Source organism: Mus pahari, chromosome 5 (assembly GCF_900095145.1).
Source record: "Mus pahari chromosome 5, PAHARI_EIJ_v1.1, whole genome shotgun sequence".
Taxonomy (NCBI): domain Eukaryota; kingdom Metazoa; phylum Chordata; class Mammalia; order Rodentia; family Muridae; genus Mus; species Mus pahari.
In genome coordinates this window covers 17,286,486-17,303,506 of record NC_034594.1, presented here as the reverse complement: position 1 = coordinate 17,303,506, position 17,021 = coordinate 17,286,486, and the positions used below count along the sequence as shown (strand labels likewise).

Below are 17,021 nucleotides of genomic sequence, written 5' to 3'. Positions count from 1 at the left end.
AAATCCGCCTGCCTCTGCCTCCCGAGTGCTGGGATTAAAGGCAAGTGCCACCACTGCCCGGCTTTTTTTTGTTTGTTTTTTTAAGATTTGTTTATTTTATGTATGTGAGTACACTGTAGCTGTTTCAGACACAACAGAAGAGGACATCAGATCCCATCACAGATCCCAACCACAGAGCCACCATGTGGTTGCTGGGATTTGAACTCAGGACCTCTGGAAGAGCAGTCAGTGCTCTTAAGCATTGAGCCATCTCTCCAGCCCTGTTCCTTCATGTGCCTGCAGCCAGCACTTTAGCGCTGAGGCACCTCACAGTCTCGCCTTATTTCCTGAGACCAGGTCTCTTCATTGATCCAGAAGCTGATTGTTTTGTTTAGACTGGCTGGCCACAGTAACCAGATGTGCACCACCACAGCTGGATTTTTAAATACACACTAAGGATCTGAGCTCTGCCTCTCCTGCTTGTTCAGCAAGCACTTTACCCACTGAACCGTGTTTGTAGGCCCCAGCCACCACTTCTTAGGGTTTTATTGCTGTGAAAAGACACCATGGCCCCAGCAACTCATAAAGGAAAATATTTAATTGGCTCACAGTTCAGAGTTTTAGTCCATTATCATCGTTGCAGGAAGCATGGCCACATGCAGGCAGACATTGTGCTAGAGGAGCCAAGAATTCTTCATCTTGATCAGAAAGCAGCAAGGAAGAAGCTCTCGTTGCACATTGGGGAGCCTGAGCGTAGGAGAGCTGAAAGCCCACCCCCACGGGACAGACGTCTTCCAACAAGGCCACACCTCCTAGTAGTGTCACTCCCATGGGCCAAGCATTCAAACACAGGAGTCTATGGGGACTTTCCTATTCAAACCACCACAGTCCCTTTTAATATTTTTCTTTCCTTTGAATCAGGCAAAGTGTTAGGGAGTAGAAAGTGTGACAACACAGATAGCATTCGATTCTTAGGCTGGTGTGCTGCCGCCTTGCACAAGGACTCTGAGCCGAGCACACAGCTGAGTGCCCACATGCCAGCCCACCATTGAATGTTCCACATGCATCTTTAGTAAGCCTCAGTGCAGCCAGAGCTGGTTGCTGCAGAAGTCCCAACTCCAGATGCTAACTCAGCCATAACTGAAAACAACTCTTGCTTGACTGGCTCTGAACTCTCAGTGACCCTGTGACCCTGTAGCCAAGCTCCCACCCTGGCCAGAGGAGGAGCACTTCTCCAGGGGCCAGCAGAAAGTGCGTGGTTGGTTCCCATGCGCTCCTTCATTTGCTTGAGGGGGTGACTGGTGCAGACACGTTTGCCAACCCCTCTACTGGGATGAGCAGGCTGTTCTCCTCCCGTTCTGAGTCAGCCAGGAGACACCCTCCTGAGCTGCTCTGGCTCCCAAATGTTACAGCATTAAGCCCAGGTTTTCTCTCAGTGGTCTGTTTAATTTGCCTATTTTTTAATGTTGTTGTTGTTGTTATAGTTCTAGAGGTTGTTTTGTTTTGGTGTGATTGTTTTTCTGGTTCTATGTGACAGGGTCTCAGAATAACTCAGGCTGGCCTTGTACTCAGTGTGCAGCCAAGAATGACAAGGTTCATATATCCTCCTTGTTTCCACCCCCAAGGGGTAGAATTCAGGAGAGCATTGCCGTGGGGGGGTGGGGGTGGGGGCAGGGGGCGGTAATGGGGGCGGGGCTGATAGAGCGATGGCTTCAGTGGGTGAGAGTTCTTCCAGGGTAGCAGAGTTTGGTTCCCAGCACCCATGTTAGGTGGCTCCCAACCACCTATACCTACAGCTGCTGGGAGCCAAAGGCCTCTGGCCTGAGTACACATGCATGGCTGTGGGCATTGGTTCTCTTCTTCCACTATGGATTCTAGGAATTGAACTTAATTGCATCAGACTTGCTGGGCAAGTGCCTTTCCCCTCTGAGCTATGGCCCCAATTTTGATATTCATTATGACAAGAGTTTGCTAAGCTGATAACACAAGAGCACAAGAGGGTGGGTGTGGCGGTAGAGTGGCCTTGAAGATAGCAACAGCAACCACAAGAGGGCAGCTGAAGAGTTCCAGAAATAATGGAGGGAGAGGTGTTTGGGGTAGGGGGTGAGGGGCAGAAACAAAGGGTAAATATGAGGACAACAAGAACCATAAAAGGCTGCTAAGCCTCAAAGGCCAGAGTTTGTGACACCCTGAGCCCAAGAGCTGTACCACCAGCTTCTGTCACAGACTGAGGCTGCTAATACCTGAGTATTGGCGCTGACCCACTGGAGGGCTGAGGGTTTCGGCACCAGAGGCCTGCTGGGATGCCACTGTTGGAGTTGCTGCTGCTGCTACACACTGCTGCTGGAAGCTGAGGATTACAGTGGCCTCCGAGTGCCAGGGCTGCTGGTAGTTACACTTTATATTTCTTTGTTTGTTTGGGTGGGTGGGTGGGTGGGTGGTTGGTTGGTTTTTCAAGACAGGGTTTCTCTGTGTAGCCCTGACTGTCCTGGAACTCACTCTGTAGAACAGACTGGCCTCGAACTCAGAAATCTGCCTGCCTTTGCCTCCCAAGTGCTGGGATTAAAGGCGTGTGCCACCACTGCCCAACTTTATATTTCTGTAATAACCTAATGCCTAGAACTTTTAAGTCTCTAGCCTTTACAGCCAGAAACTAGAGGCTTTTAGCTCTTATGGTTTAGAGCCATAAGCCTCTGGTCTCTAGTCTAGTCCCTGGGCCTTGGGCATTTGGAGACTTGGGATGCCAACCCCAAAGAGCATCTTCACTTATACTCCTGTATTCTATCCAGCTAGAGCAAAGGGATCCGACCAGGTCACTGTGACATTCCTACTTGTTTTGGATTCATTTTTTGTTTTCTGGGTTTTTTTAATTGTTGTGTTTGTTTGTCTGTTTTGAGATAAGGTGTTCTAGGCTGGTCTGGAACTCTGTATATACCAGGTTGGCCCCAATTACAAGAGATCTGCCTAAATCTGTTCTCTTAAGTGCTAGGATTAAAGGCCTGCCACCATGCCTAGTTGTTTGGTTTTGTTTTTTAAGATTTTTTAAAATTTTATTTATGTATATATGTATGTGAGTGCAAATATGCACACAACATGGACACAGGTGCCTGTAGACACCAGAAGATGGCGTCAGACTCCTTTGGAGTAGAGTTAGAAGCAGTTGTGAGCACCTGTAAGGGTGTTAGGAATGGAATCTAGGTCCTCTGCAAGAGCAGTGAGAACGCTTACCCATTGAACCATCTCTCCAGACCTATTCTATTCTATTCTATTCTATTCTATTCTATTCTATTCTATTCTATTCTATTTTGTTCTATCCTGTTCTATTCTGTTGTCTTGCTTTGTTGCCTAGAATGGCCAGGAACTCCAGAATTCAGGTGATCCTTCTAGCCCAGACTCCTGAATAGGATGTCTGCCTGTGGCCACCACTACATCAACTGTTTTTTAGGTGTTCTGTTTTATTAAACTTCATAGTTCATAAAGTATTGGTTCTGAGACTTTTACCAGCTTATAGGCCTTTACAGCTCATATTCTAAGGCTTCTTGAATAACCTTTTATTGATGTTGTTCCAGGGTACAGGCAGTTTTTATGGTTACATTTCCTTGATAGGTTGGTCCCTAGAAGAAAGAAGCTATTTAGCCAGTAATGCATGCACTTGTGAGGCAGAGGCAGGTGGATCTCTGTGAGTTCAAAGCCAGCCTAGTCTACAGAGTGAGTTCCAGGACAGCCAGAGAGCTATATAATGAGATCCTGTCTCAAAACAAACAAACAAACAAACAAACAAACAAACAAACGGGGGCTGGTGAGATGCCTCAGTGGTTAAGAGCACTGACTGCTGTTCTGAAGGTCCTGAGTTCAAATCCCAGCAACCACATGGTGGCTCACAACCATCCATAATGAGATCTGTTGCCTTTTTCTAGAGTGTCTGAAGACAGCTACAGTGTAATTACATATAATAAGTAAATAAATCTTTAAAAAACACAAATGGCCGGGTGTGGTGGCACACGCCTTTAATCCTAGGACTTGGGAGGCAGAAGCAGGCAGATTTCTGAGTTCAAGGCCACCCTGGTCTACAAAGTGAGTTCCAGGACAGCCAGGGCTATACAGAGAAACCCTGTCTCAAAAAAACAAAAACACAAACAAACAAACAAAAAACCCCACAAATGAACAAAAGAAACAAGGAAACAAGCCATTTATTATTATTATTATTGTGTGTATGTTGTATACATGAACTTGTGTGCATGTTGCATACACAGATTCATGTACAGAAGTCAGAAGACATTTTTGTGAAATTGATTCTCTTTTCCACCTTTATCTGGGTTCCAAGGGTTGGGCTCAGGTTTCCAGGTTTACATGGCAAACACCTTTACCAGCTGAGGCACCTTGCTGGCCCCAAACAAGCCATTCTAAGTGTAAGCAGTAATCATTTCTCACATGTCAGTATTCATTGTAATCATTTTTAATTTTTGATTAGTTATGACAATTAATTTTTTAGTGATATATTGCAGTTATAAAGATTTGATTTTTTTTTTTCAAGGCAGGGTTTCTTTCTCTCTGTACCTGTGGCTGCCCTATAACTCACTCTGTAGACCAGGTTGGCCTTAAACTCACAGAGATCCACCTGTCTCTACCTCCTGAGTGCTGGGATCACAGGTCTGCCCCACCATGCCAGCTGATTTGAATTTTTTCCAGTTATTAAGTGTGAACCTAGTTGGTTTAGAGCAAACTTGTATAAACTCATTTCTTTAGGTCACTGGGTTCCAGGCTTTCATTAGCGGCTGGCAGTTCATCTTCACTGCAGCCTGGCCCTGAATCAAGTCTATGTATGGAACATGGTCCATCCTGCCAGTCCCAAGGTTCCTTGTAAATGCTCTTTAATTCAACACAAATGTATGTGCCCCTTACCATGTGCCAGGTCTGGACGGGTTTGGGGGACATGATAGATACACACACACACACACACACACACACACACACAGTGTCAAAGTCCTTCTGTTTACCCATTATGCTGCTGAAATAAAATTAGGTGGCCCCTTCATCTCAGCTACCTGACCTCAGGTCAAGTTCTTGTCCTAGGCCCGGAGAAGGAAGTCCTCCTGGGTACCAGGCCCGTCCTGGAAACACAGGGATTTAGAATCTCTAGGTTTCTTCTGGCGATCACCTCATTGTAAGGAGTTCCACTGAGGACAGAGCATCCCATGGGCTTCAGGTGTGGCTGCAGATGACTTTGCTAGCCATTCCTTGTGGATAGGCCATATCACCTGCACAGGTAGAGTCATGATGAAGGCAGGGCCAAAGGCAGCCATATGGAGAATTACTACCCTTGCCACCCGTACATAGCAACCCCAAGCTGTCCCTGTCTTTACCCAGTGTGGCTTCATGTCTGGCACACTAATGGGGTGGACTCTTCACATAGCCACAGGGGTCCAGGCAGCCACTGACTTGCCTATCTTTTTGCAGAGCCTCAAGTGCAGCCTCCTGGACCAGCTCCTTCTCCACTCAGGGCCACAGCTCTGCAGCCCCACAGTGGCTCTAACTCCCAAGTCACAGAAGAGACCCAAGATGCAGATGCCCAGGGACTCGTTCCCCACTGACTGGAGCCCACCTCCCGTAGAGTTCCTAAACAAGCACAAGAAAGCGCCTCCAGCCAGAAGGAGGCCCCTGGAGGACTTGGAGAAGAACCCTCCAGATCCCAACCAGAAGGCAGAGCTGGCCTCTCTGGAGGAGCTCTTCTGGAACATGGCAGGTCCAAGCCAACAGGCTGGGACCCCAGAGGTAAGTAAGGCAGTGGCCATCTTGGCTTCCCCTCATTGGCCTCTCCTTTCAGTGACCTCTTTTTTTTTTTTTTTAAGATTTATTTATTTATTATATATATAAGTACACTGTAGCTGTCTTCAGACACTCCAGAAGAGGACGTCAGATCTTGTTAGGGATGGTTATGAGCTACCATGTAGTTGCTGGGATTTGAACTCCAGACCTTTGGAAGAGCAGTCGGGTGCTCTTACCATCTCACCAGCCCCCTTTCAGTGACCTCTTAGGTGCCCACAAGCCAACCCTTTCTGATGACCCTTTCTACAGCCGTGATCCAACTCTCACTCTGCACCCACCCGCCCCCTCCCTGTCCCAATTCTTGCTGCTCAGATACCTTACCCAGCCCTAGGGCTCTCTAGCCAAGAGTTCAGGCTTCAAGCCAAATCCCACGCCTCCCTGTGTTCCCACTCCTAACTCTTACTCACAAAAGCCAGGGGGTCACGGCAGATTGAATGTGTTTCTGCATGGGGCCCCTCAAGGCTTTCCCAACTAAGGTTAGGGTTGGCCTTGGAGCAAGGAGGGACCTCAGTGTCAGGCTCCAGTCTTGGTGGCATACAAAGCCTGTGACTGAGGTTCAGTAATAGAGACCTAATAAAACTTCAGTGATATCTCGTGGGGACTAGAGTGTGGGGGCACTTTTTAAGGCCGTGGGCTCAGGAAATTTATTCTAAGCGTAGTGTTTCATTATTTGCCATAGTCCAAGATTATCAGTAGCCTAAATGCCTGCCACTGAGGAGCTATGCTCTAGCCATGTATAAGAATACCCTGATAATGTTAATTGAGCACACAACACTCAAGCAGATGCACACACATATATACACATGTACACATACATATACATACATGTGCAAACACACATGCATACATACACTATATTCACATATCATTATATACACAAATACATACACATGCACACATATGCAGTATCTTTGACATTAATATGAAATGACACTCAAGATGTATTTCTGACTGGAAAGAGCAAAGTGCAGGCTGAGGCATGAGGCATATATCTCCTCCCGTGTCTGCTGAGTTACAGCGCCTGGATTACTGCTTGGCCTGTGCTTGTATAGCAGCGTCTGAAAGCACACAAGCACTTTCACCTGTGGTTGCCTGTGGGCGGGCACGAGGAGAGACCCTTCATACTTTTGAATTTTTTAAAAAAAAATTGTGTGATTTTTTTTTTTAAAAAAATCATCTATCTGTTCAGAAAAGTGAGCAAAATACATTAACTTCAATCTCGCCATGTTTTCCCTTCCCACCCCTCATGCCTGTGTCCTGTCTTTCCAGATTTCCTCTGGGGGTTCTCAGTGCTACATCAATAACTTAGATTACTTACTGCAAGAAAAGAGGTGAGTATAGGATGAGATCCACTGGCGGGCAGGGCAGTTTCTGTGAAGGACTAGTAGACTGAGTACTGAGCAACCCCGTGTGGGGATGGGGCAGCCTTCCCAGCAGGTGTGGCATGTCCTGTGTGCACACAGGCTTATGGGCAGGTCCAGAACGGAGGCTCTGGACCCTCACCCACCTCAGGAGCAAAGCCCTTACCCCAGGGCCTTCCTCCTCCCAGCCTCCACCCCTGCCCAGTTCATGCCATGAGGGTGTGCCATCAGAGAAGCATGGCCACTGGCCTGTCCCACTGCACCTTCAGCTGATTTTCCTTCTCATGTTATTTGGTCCCTCTCATCTCCCTCCTGCCACAAAGCACATCATATCTCAAAGAAGCTGGGCTTGGCATGGCTGTTCCCCTCTGCAGTTTCTGAAGGCAAAAGTCATGTTGTCCAGAAGTAGACATGTCTTAGTGAGGTGGCGCTGGTGTCAGACACCAGCACCTGTCAGGTTCTTTTGGAGTGACCTCTCAGGGAGGAGTCTGGCTTGTGTGGAGGGGCCCTCTGGATTGGAACTGAAGCAGTCTCCTCCTGTGTACAGTAGATGCCTCACTGTAAGGTGGCCAGGAACAGCTGCTCACGTGTTGGACCTGTTTGCTGGCCAGCTGTTTGATAGAATGTAAGCAGATTGTACTCACAACCTAACTCTTTCCTCTGTCCCTTTTCCTGTGTGCATGTGTGCACAAACTAAATGCAGGTATGTGTACACACATGATGAGTGCAGGTGGAGCTCCTGCCTCTTGACTCCTGCTGGAAGCATCCATGCCCGCCTTCTCAGAATCTTTTCTCAGAACCCACAGCCCTGCATTCTTGTCCACAGAGTGTAGTGAGGTGTACACATGGGTGGACAGTTGTTTTCTCTGGATTTATGCATTCTGCCCACTCCAGAGTCAGTCCACCTTCTTCTTCCATACAGTGACTTTGGCTTTTTTTTTTTTTTTTTTTTTGAGACAGGGTTTCTCTGTGTAGCCCTGGCTGTCCTGGAACTCACTTTGTAGACCAGGCTGGCCTCGAACTCAGAAACCCACCTGCCTCTGCCTCCTGAGTGCTGGGATTAAAGGCATGCGCCACCACACCCGGCAACTTTGGCTTTTAATATTTCAAAGCTATTGCTTGGCACTTGATGTAGGGAGTTGATGGTGCCTCTCTACTTGCCTGGAAGTTCATCTTGACTCTGGCATCTTCCATACAATCGAGTTGCTGAGAGAGGCTTGCCCTTGAACCTTGGAGAGGGAGGAGTGTTGTCTTGTAAAGACAGATAGCACAGACCATGCTGCTCCTGGTGGGCTGGGACAGGAAACCTGGGTGCTGACAGGTAGCAGGGATGTGGCCATAGATAAAGTGGTGATGTGGTAAAGCAGTTGGACACAGACACCCACTGAATCATGGGAGCTTCTGAAGAGGCAGAAGTGTATTTTTCTGCATGCTAAAGAAAGATCATGTGGCCTGTCCTGGAAAAAATGGTGCAGTGCTGAGAAACTAGCAGAGCTGAGAGAGCGGGTTCCTGTGGGGGAGGAGTATGCAGGCTCCTGGTGGTCTTGGCGGCTGGAGCTGCTGGGGTCTAGCTTGTTTGGGGATTAAAGACTTAGGCATGTGACCTAAAAAGAGCTGGTCACCCAAGCTAGAAATCATCAGGTCTGAACACGTGATAGAGACCTTGGCAGGAGGTGGAATTTTTTATCATGAGCTATGGAAACTGTAGGGAACCCCTAGATGGGCCCTGTAGAGGAAGGGGACTTCCAAGATTTTTTCAACAGCCTTCAGAAGCAAGGACAGCAAAGGCTAAAGGATGCTTCATGCTCTCTAGGAGTGTACAGGATTGTTACAGCAAGAGGAAGTAAAAGAATCCATCAGTCTATTTTCTGTTGCTGTAACAATACCCGAGACCAAGAGGTTTATAAAGAAAAGAGGCTATTTAGTTCATGGTTCTGGAAGTCCAAAAGCATGGTGCTGGCATCTGTACAGTTTCTAGTGAGAGCTTTATGCTTTGCCCCATGGCAGATGGAAGGGAATACAGGAAAACAAATAGCATTAAGAAAAAAAGTATTCACCCATCATTGAATTCCATCTCAGAGCCCAGTGTCTCTTGATAGCCCTCTACCTGTCTGTTGGTAGTGTTTCTCTGAAATCTACATTTCCACATGAGTTTGGAAAGGACAGGCCTCATGCACAGCATAGTGGGGTCTGTGACTCCAGCAGGATGATGGTAGGTATAGCTGCCCCTAGTAAAGGCTAGCTAGAGCTGGGGTGAGGCTCACTGGATGCAGAAAGGAAATAAGGCACTCCTGCCTGCTGCAGGACAGGGGCCAAAGGGTGAGGAAGAGAAGGGTGTGTAGGGATGGGAGGGAGGCTCTGCCCTCTGGAGGGTGCAGATGCAAGTGGTGAGTTGGGGCTGCCAAGGACCTGAGGGCACAAGCCTCCTCTCATCATTTGCTGAGCCCTGGGGGTAATAGAAGAACAGACCCAGTTCTGGGGATGTTAGAGAATGAAGGAATGTCAAAACAAGATCCACAAATAAAGACACAAAGACACACTCGACATGGTATGGCAAACGCTCTCTACTTTGACCATTGCCACTGGAGACAAAGCAGAGCTCTGTCCTCAAGGAATAAGTATCAGAGCCCACCCCAGCATGTGGTCTTGCATTCCCCAGGCATGCTGTGTTCTGGGGGTGGGGAGACAGGTGGGCATCAGGTCAGGTAGCAGTGCCAGTGGCTGGCTCAGACTCTCCTTTCCACCAAAGGGAGCAGGCCCTGGAGCAGGAATGGGAACAGCTGCTGCAGCAGGAACATCCCAGGCTGAAGTCCTCTGTGTGTGATGATAATGATGACAACAATGACAGAGAAGCAGTTCTCATGCCCGAACACAGGTAGGAGCCGGGCCCTGTGGGGATGGGCAGTTTCACCCAGCAATGTGTGCATCTCCCCCTCTATGGCCACAGTCCCAGATAACCAGTTGCCTGCTGCTGGCCTTCAGAGGGCAAATGGCCTTCTAGAGACAGATGATGAAGCAGACCGGTTACCAGCCAAGTTCACAGAGCTCTGTCTCATGGGGAATAGGACACAAAAACCACAGTCTTAACTGAAAACTTCCTGGAAGGAGATTATGGCCACAGGAAATTGTTCATCTTCCCCTGGCTAGGGGAAGGAAGATGGCCATCAGTGCTGTCCTCAGCTTTGCTGGCTCTCCTTTCATTGGACTATGGCTTAAGGAAGGGCTGAGTTCTATACCACAAGGTCTGAGGTGCCTGAGAACCTCAGTGGAATCCATCTTTATGATATTCTGTTTTCTATGTGTGGCAGTTTGAATAAGATGGCCCCAACAGGCTTATATAGTTGATGCTCAGTCACAAGGGAGTGGACTCTTTGAAAGGGTTAGAGCATTAGGAAGTGTGGCCTTTGTGGAGGAAGTGAGGTTTCAAAAGCTGATGGCAGATCCAGTCTCTCTCTGCCTATGGGTCAGAATGTAGTTCTCAGCTACTGCCTACCTGCATACTACCATGCTCTCTCTACCCATGATGGATTCTGAAACTGTAAGCAAGCCCATAATTAACTGCTTTACTTTATAAGAGCAGCCTTGGGCATGGTGTCCTTCATAGCACTAGAATTGTGACAGATGTTGGTTCCAGGAATGAGATTTTGCTGTAGCAGGCCTGGCCATGCTGTTCATGGGAGGAGTATAGAAGCCTGGGATTCAAGACTAGAAAAGTAGTTGGACACTTTGAGTGAGGCTAATGAGCCATCCTAGTAGAACATGGAAGGCAGTGCTGCTGGGGTACGATTAGAACTGTGGAGATCCAGCGCAAGACACTTCAGTTAGGAAGAATATTAGTAAGAGACGTAGGTAGGTACCACTCGTCAAAGAATGTAGCTGCTTTTTGTCCTTGTCAGAACAATCTGAGACTAAATTGAAGAGTTTTGGATTAATGGAGTTGGCAGTGGAGATTTCAAGGCAGCCTAGTGTTGACTGTGTTGCTTGGTCATTCGTGACCATTCTTTTTTTTTTTTTTTTTTTAAGATTTATTTATTTATTATATGTAAGTACACTGTAGCTGTCTTCAGACACTCCAGAAGAGGGGGTCAGATCTTGTTAAGGATGGTTATGAGCCACCATGTGGTTGCTGGGATTGGAACTCAGGACCTTTGGAAGAGCAGTCGTGTGCTCTTACCCGCTGAGCCATCTCACCAGCCCCCATTAGTGACCATTCTTATGCAGATCTACAATGAAACAGCAAGCTGAGCAGGGGGGAAAGGAGCACCAGGACTGTAATGGAGCTGAGTCCACTGCTCAGGGGATAAAAAGCAAGCCTGATGCCGAATGGAGTAGAGGGTCGGGAGATGAGACCCTGAGCTTCCACCTTGTGAAAAGGAATTGAAGGAAAATGATGGCAGACAGCTGATGCAGATGTAATTGAATGAGGGGGCCAAGTTTCACCCTGGCAAGGAGCAGAACTTGGCAGCTTCAGCCACACAGTTCTGGCTTGAGAGTCAAGGATACAAGAGAGACTTGTGGAATCTCCCTCCAAGACTAAGGAAAGCCACTGAGGCCAGGGGTGGCACAGGGTTGTTCCTGCATCAAGCCCCAGAGAGAGGCCATTATGTGAAGCTGTGACGGTGAAGCCTGGATTGCCTTGGAGACCCTAAGATGTTGGAGATGGCATAATCATGGGATCCATGTCTAGAAGAGCTGCAGACCAGGTATGGAACAATGCAAGAGAAAGAAGTACGAGAAGTACGTTACAGTCAACAAAGCTAAAGGGGTTGGAGGTATGAAGAACACTTTGACATCAGACATGGAGATGCAGAGTTTGGAGTTTGCCATGATGGTCTTTGATCTGGCTTTGGTCTGTGGTTTCCTCACTATGCTTCTGTATTAGTCAGAGTTCTCTAGAGTCACCAAACTTACAGAAAGTCAGGGAACTCACTTTGTAGACCAGGCTGGCCTCGAACTCAGAAATCCGCCTGCCTCTGCCTCCCAAGTGCTGGGACTAAAGGCATGCACCACCACGCCCGGATATATATATATATATATATATATATATATATATATATATATATATATATATATTTTAAATGACTAATCTAACAATGGCCAGCTGTGAATGGAAAGTCCAAGAGCCTAGTAGTTGCTCAGTCCCACAGCTGAATGTCTCAGCTGCTCCTCTGTATACTCCCAAACAAGTAGGCTCTAATATCAGCCAAGGAATGGCTGTGCTAGCAAGGCAAGGGCAAGCGGGCAAAGAGCAAGGGTTTTCTCCTGTGTCCTTATGTAGACTTCCAGCAGGAGGCACAGCCCATATGAAGGAAGTGTCTTCCAGCCTTAAGATACAGATCAAAGAAGTATGTCTTCCTGCCTTAAGATCCCAGATCAAAGGTGTGTGTGCCTTTCAACCTCAAAGGTCCAGATTCACCCACTTCAGTTCAAGCAGAAAGCCTCTCACAGGTGTGCCCTCCATTTCTGAATTGTAGTTCATCCCAGATGTAGTCCAGGTGACAAGGAGAGCTGTCATGCTCCCTCCTTGAATGGTAATATATTCTGTGCCATTGTATGTTAGAAGTATGTGATTTTGGGTTTGTTTGTTTGTTTTTCGTTGGTTGGTTTTTGAGAAAGGATCTCTCTGAGTCACAGCCCTGGCTGTCCTGGAACTCACTCTGTAAAGCCAGGCTGGCCTCAAACTCAAAGAAATCCACCTTCCTCTGCCTCCCAAGTGCTGAGGTGAAAGGCGTGTACCACCACTGCCAGTGGTTCTGCTTTTTGATTTTGATATTACTAAAGGTTATAGTTAAGAGATTGCCATGAGTCTCAGAAGAGACTTGGGACTTTTAAACAGGGTTGTTAGGCTGTGATAGACTGTGGGGACTTTTGAAGTTGAACTGAATACTTTTTTTTTTTTTTTTTTGCATTATGATATGGCTATATAAATCCACAGGGGCCAGGGAGTACAATGAAGTAGTTTGAGTAGGATGGCCCCATAGGCTCAGATATTTGATGCTTAGACACCAGGGAGTGGACTCTTTGATAGAGTTAGAAGGATTCAGAGGCGTGGTCTTGTTGGAGGAAGTGTGTTACTGAAGGTGGACTTTGAGGTTTCAAAAGCCTGTGGCAGGGCCAGTGTCTGTTTCTCTCTCTGTCCCCCTCTGTCCCCTTCTGTCCCCCTCTGTCCCCCTCTGTCTCTCTGTGTGTGTGTGTCAGGATGTCATTCTCAGCTACTGCTCTAGCCCCTGCCTGCATGCTGCCATGCTCCCTGACATAATGATAATGGGCTACTCTGAAAGGAAGCCCCTAATTAAATATTTTCTTTCATAAGAGTTGCTTTGGGCCAGACAATGGTAGCACATGCCTTTAATTCCAGCACTTGGGAGGCAGAGGCAGGTAGATTTCTGGTCTACAGAGTGAGTTCCAGGACAGCCAGAGCTATACAGAAAAAACCTGTCTCAAAAAAAAAAAAAAAAAAAAAAAAGTTGCCTTGGTCATGGTGCCACTTCACATGACTAATATATATTATTTATCTTACCCCTTTAGGGCTGCTGTGAGATAGGCATAGATAAATAGCAGAAATCTGCTTTTCTTTTTTGTTTTGTTTTACTATGCTTTTTCTTTGCTCAGGATTTCTGTGTAGCCCTAGCTATCCTGGAACTTGCTCTGTAGACCAGGCCAGCTTGAATTTAGAGATCTACCTGCCTCTGTCTCCCAAGTGTTGGGATTAAAGACATGCTCTGCCACACCCAGCCCTTAGAAATCTGGATTCCCACAGTGGATTCCAGAGACTGGGAATCTGAAGCCATGGTGCCAGGTTCTGTGGAGCGCTCTTGTGTCCTCAGATGGAAGAAAGATGGCTAGAGACCTCTCTGAGCTCTCTGACATGTTTTGAGTATGTCTGGAGTTTATCCTTTCAGTATTGGAGGACTTTGTGCATACCAGGCAGACATTCTCCCACAGAACTATATCCCCAGCCTGGTTCTCTTACAGTGATGATAATCTCATTCATGAAGTTTTCACACAAAGGTGAGACCCCTGCCATGTTGGGGATTAGGATTCACTGCAGGTAATTTAGAAGGTCTTGTTCAGTCTGGTTGTCACCAGGCATCCATGTCTTTTATCTGCCTGTTCACTGACTCATTCTTCTGTCCATCAGTGTTCATTGTCAATTGGTACCAAGCTCTATGGCATCATTTGCTCTCAGTTCACAGAGAGAAACAATAAACAAGACAAGGCTGATGGGAGAGGATAATATGGGAAGGAAGTACAAGGAATGCTGGGAAAGGAGTCATTGGGTAAGGGGTTAGGAAAGGCCTTCCACAAGGTGACTGTTAAGCAAATCTGAAGGCAGTAAGAGCCAGACTTGGGACACAGGTCAGAGAACTAGAAGTAGGTCTTGGAGGTCTTTGTTCCAAGTGAGCAGGTGCCACTGATCTGACACACATCCAAATGGCATCCAGTAGCAAGGGTAGACCGGTGGGACAGGGACAGAAGAAGGGAGCCACAGGGTGGTGAGCATGTGTTGATAAACAAATTAAAATTGTTCCTCTTCCTGGATCCACCCTATAACACAGAAGACTTCTGAGTTCAGATGATGGGGGTTTCTCTCTAACAGGGATCAAACCAGGTGGTGTTCTCTGAAGTCTATATTCTCTACCTGGAGACCATCAGATCCCACAGTGGGGACTCCATCCCGATGATACCCCCCTGCCCCCACTCCAGACGCCTGTAACAAGCCCAGGTTGTTTTGCTTGTCCTTCGGACTGACTCAATATAAATTGGGGGATTCGGTCACACAACCCATTCCTTTGGGTCAGTGAATTTGCTAGGATAACTCACAGGACTCAAAAGTACTTGCATTGTTTCTCATAAAAGATACTAAGAAACCTGTAAAGAGACACATGAATTTTGAGAAGGGGCACAGAGTTTCCCCACTCCCTCTGTGCCCCCCTGTTCAGGGTCTCAGCCTCTGTCTACAGAGTTCCTTCCTCCGGCCAGGAGTCCTCGGTGATGGGGGGTCTTAGGACTGTCAAGTAAGGTAGACCAGAGAAAGATTTTGCAGATTCAGGGAGTTTCTGTGACTTTGGGGGGGTCCCTTTGGGAAGGAGAGGTTTTTTTAGTCTCCATGGTTCCCCTGAAGGAGGGGGTCACAAGCCAGAAACCATGGAAAACACAGACACTCGTATCATGCTACCATGCACAGTCCCAGCAGGTAGGAAAAATGATGCTGGTCAGAGCTACAGGCAGGTGGGCAGGTGAGGCAAGCGCTGGCTGCTTCAGGGAGCAGTGACAGTTGGCTAGAGAGTAGGAGGGAAGGAGAATCAGAGCAGGGACTCGAGAAGGTCTTGGGCCTGAGCAGCTGGAAGATTGGGGCAGTCTTTGTTTTTCTCTTTTGAAATAGGTCTCCCAGACTGGCCTCAAACTTCATCTTCCACCTCTGCCTCCCAGTGTTTGGGGGGATTACAGGTGTGTTGGTGGTTTGAAGGAGACTGACCTAGTAGGTTCATATATTTGAATATATATATGAGCCCTTAATTGGTGGAATATTTGGGTAGAATTAAGAGGCGTGGCCTTGTTGAAGGAGGTGTGCCACTGGGAGTGGCTTTGAGGTTTCAGAAGCCTATGGCAGACCCAGTCTCCTTGCCTGCTGCCTGAGGATCAGGAAGTAAAGCCCTCAGCTCCCTCCCTAGCACCACGCCTGCCTGCCTGCTGCCTGCTTGCTGCCTGTCATGATGATAATGGACTAGTAGTCCTCTGAAACAGTAAGCCAGCCCCAATTAAATCTTTATAAGAACTGCTCTGGTTTTGGTGTCTGCTCACAACTATAGAAAACTGACTACTAAGACAAGGCATGTGTCATTTGTAACATGGAAGCATCTTTAATTACAGGGAGAAAGATCCAATGAGCGGAGGCTGCCTTAGAAGTAGAGTCAAAAAGAAAAATAAAAAATAAAAACAACAACAACAAAAGGAGTCACACAGGGTACTGTAGGTTCAAGTTCAGGTAGATGGCTGAGGCAAGATTAGGAATTACCTCAGGCAGGTGATGTCTAACAGCCTATAAGAAGCCAGACATGACATCACATGCCTGTTATCTCAGAATTCAGAATGCAGAGGCAGGGAAGTACCAAAAGTTCAAGGCCAGCCTGGATTACATAGTATCTCTAGGGTTACAAAGCAAGACCCTGCTCAAAACCAAAGGAACAGCATTGAAGCAAGATGAGATGGGGGGTGGGCAAGTGTATCGCATGAAGAGCCAGTGTTCAAGAGCTGAGGCCCATAGCTGAGGTAGGGAAAAACAGAAAAGGCAGCTGAGCATGTTGGGGAAAGCTGGTCCTGAAACCAGCACTAGTGGGCAGAGAGCAGGGGGATCAGGAAATGCAATAGCATGTAGCAGCATAGCAGTAACTCTGACCTTGTCTAGAGCAGCTGTGTGGGAACAAGCCTGTTGAGCAAGTAGACAGGCCAAAGAGAACATCAGGAAGGAGCTTAAGAGGAAAGTGGGGGCCGGACGGTGGTGGTGCACAACTTTAATCCCAGCACTCGGGAGGCAGAGGCAGACTGATTTCTAAATTTGAGGCCAGCCTGGTCTACAGAGTGAGTTCCAGGACAGCCAGGGCTACACAGAGAAACCCTGTCTCAAAAAACCAAACAAAACAAAACAAAGAGGAAAGAGGGGCAGGACTTCAGGTAGGTCAAGAGGTTTGGTTGACCGGTTGGTTGGTTTGTGGTTATTGATGGCTTATTTCTGTTATTCTGTTCATGTGGACACTACAAGGAATGGGGAAGCGGGCTGGTGAGAGAGAGTAAGAGCACCCGACTGCTCTTCCAAAGGTGCAGAGTTCAAATCCCAGCAACCACATGGTGGCT

At 47.5% G+C, this 17,021-nt stretch overlaps 1 protein-coding gene across 2 annotated transcripts in view; it reads left to right on the top strand.

The window, feature by feature from the left end:
• Positions 1 to 17,021, top strand: part of Fam178b (family with sequence similarity 178 member B) — a 126,738-nt gene that overhangs the window by 18,895 nt on the left and 90,822 nt on the right. Inside the window, exons 1-3 of one of the 2 annotated variants that reach the window (XM_021198279.2) lie at positions 5,533 to 5,751; positions 7,075 to 7,136; positions 9,916 to 10,041. In XM_021198279.2, the coding sequence (XP_021053938.1) occupies positions 5,539 to 5,751; positions 7,075 to 7,136; positions 9,916 to 10,041 (401 nt within the window). In that variant the 5' untranslated portion in view covers positions 5,533 to 5,538. Of the gene's footprint in view, positions 1 to 5,436; positions 5,752 to 7,074; positions 7,137 to 9,915; positions 10,042 to 17,021 lie in introns of those variants that run through there. The other variant, XM_021198278.1, reaches the window with a different exon arrangement.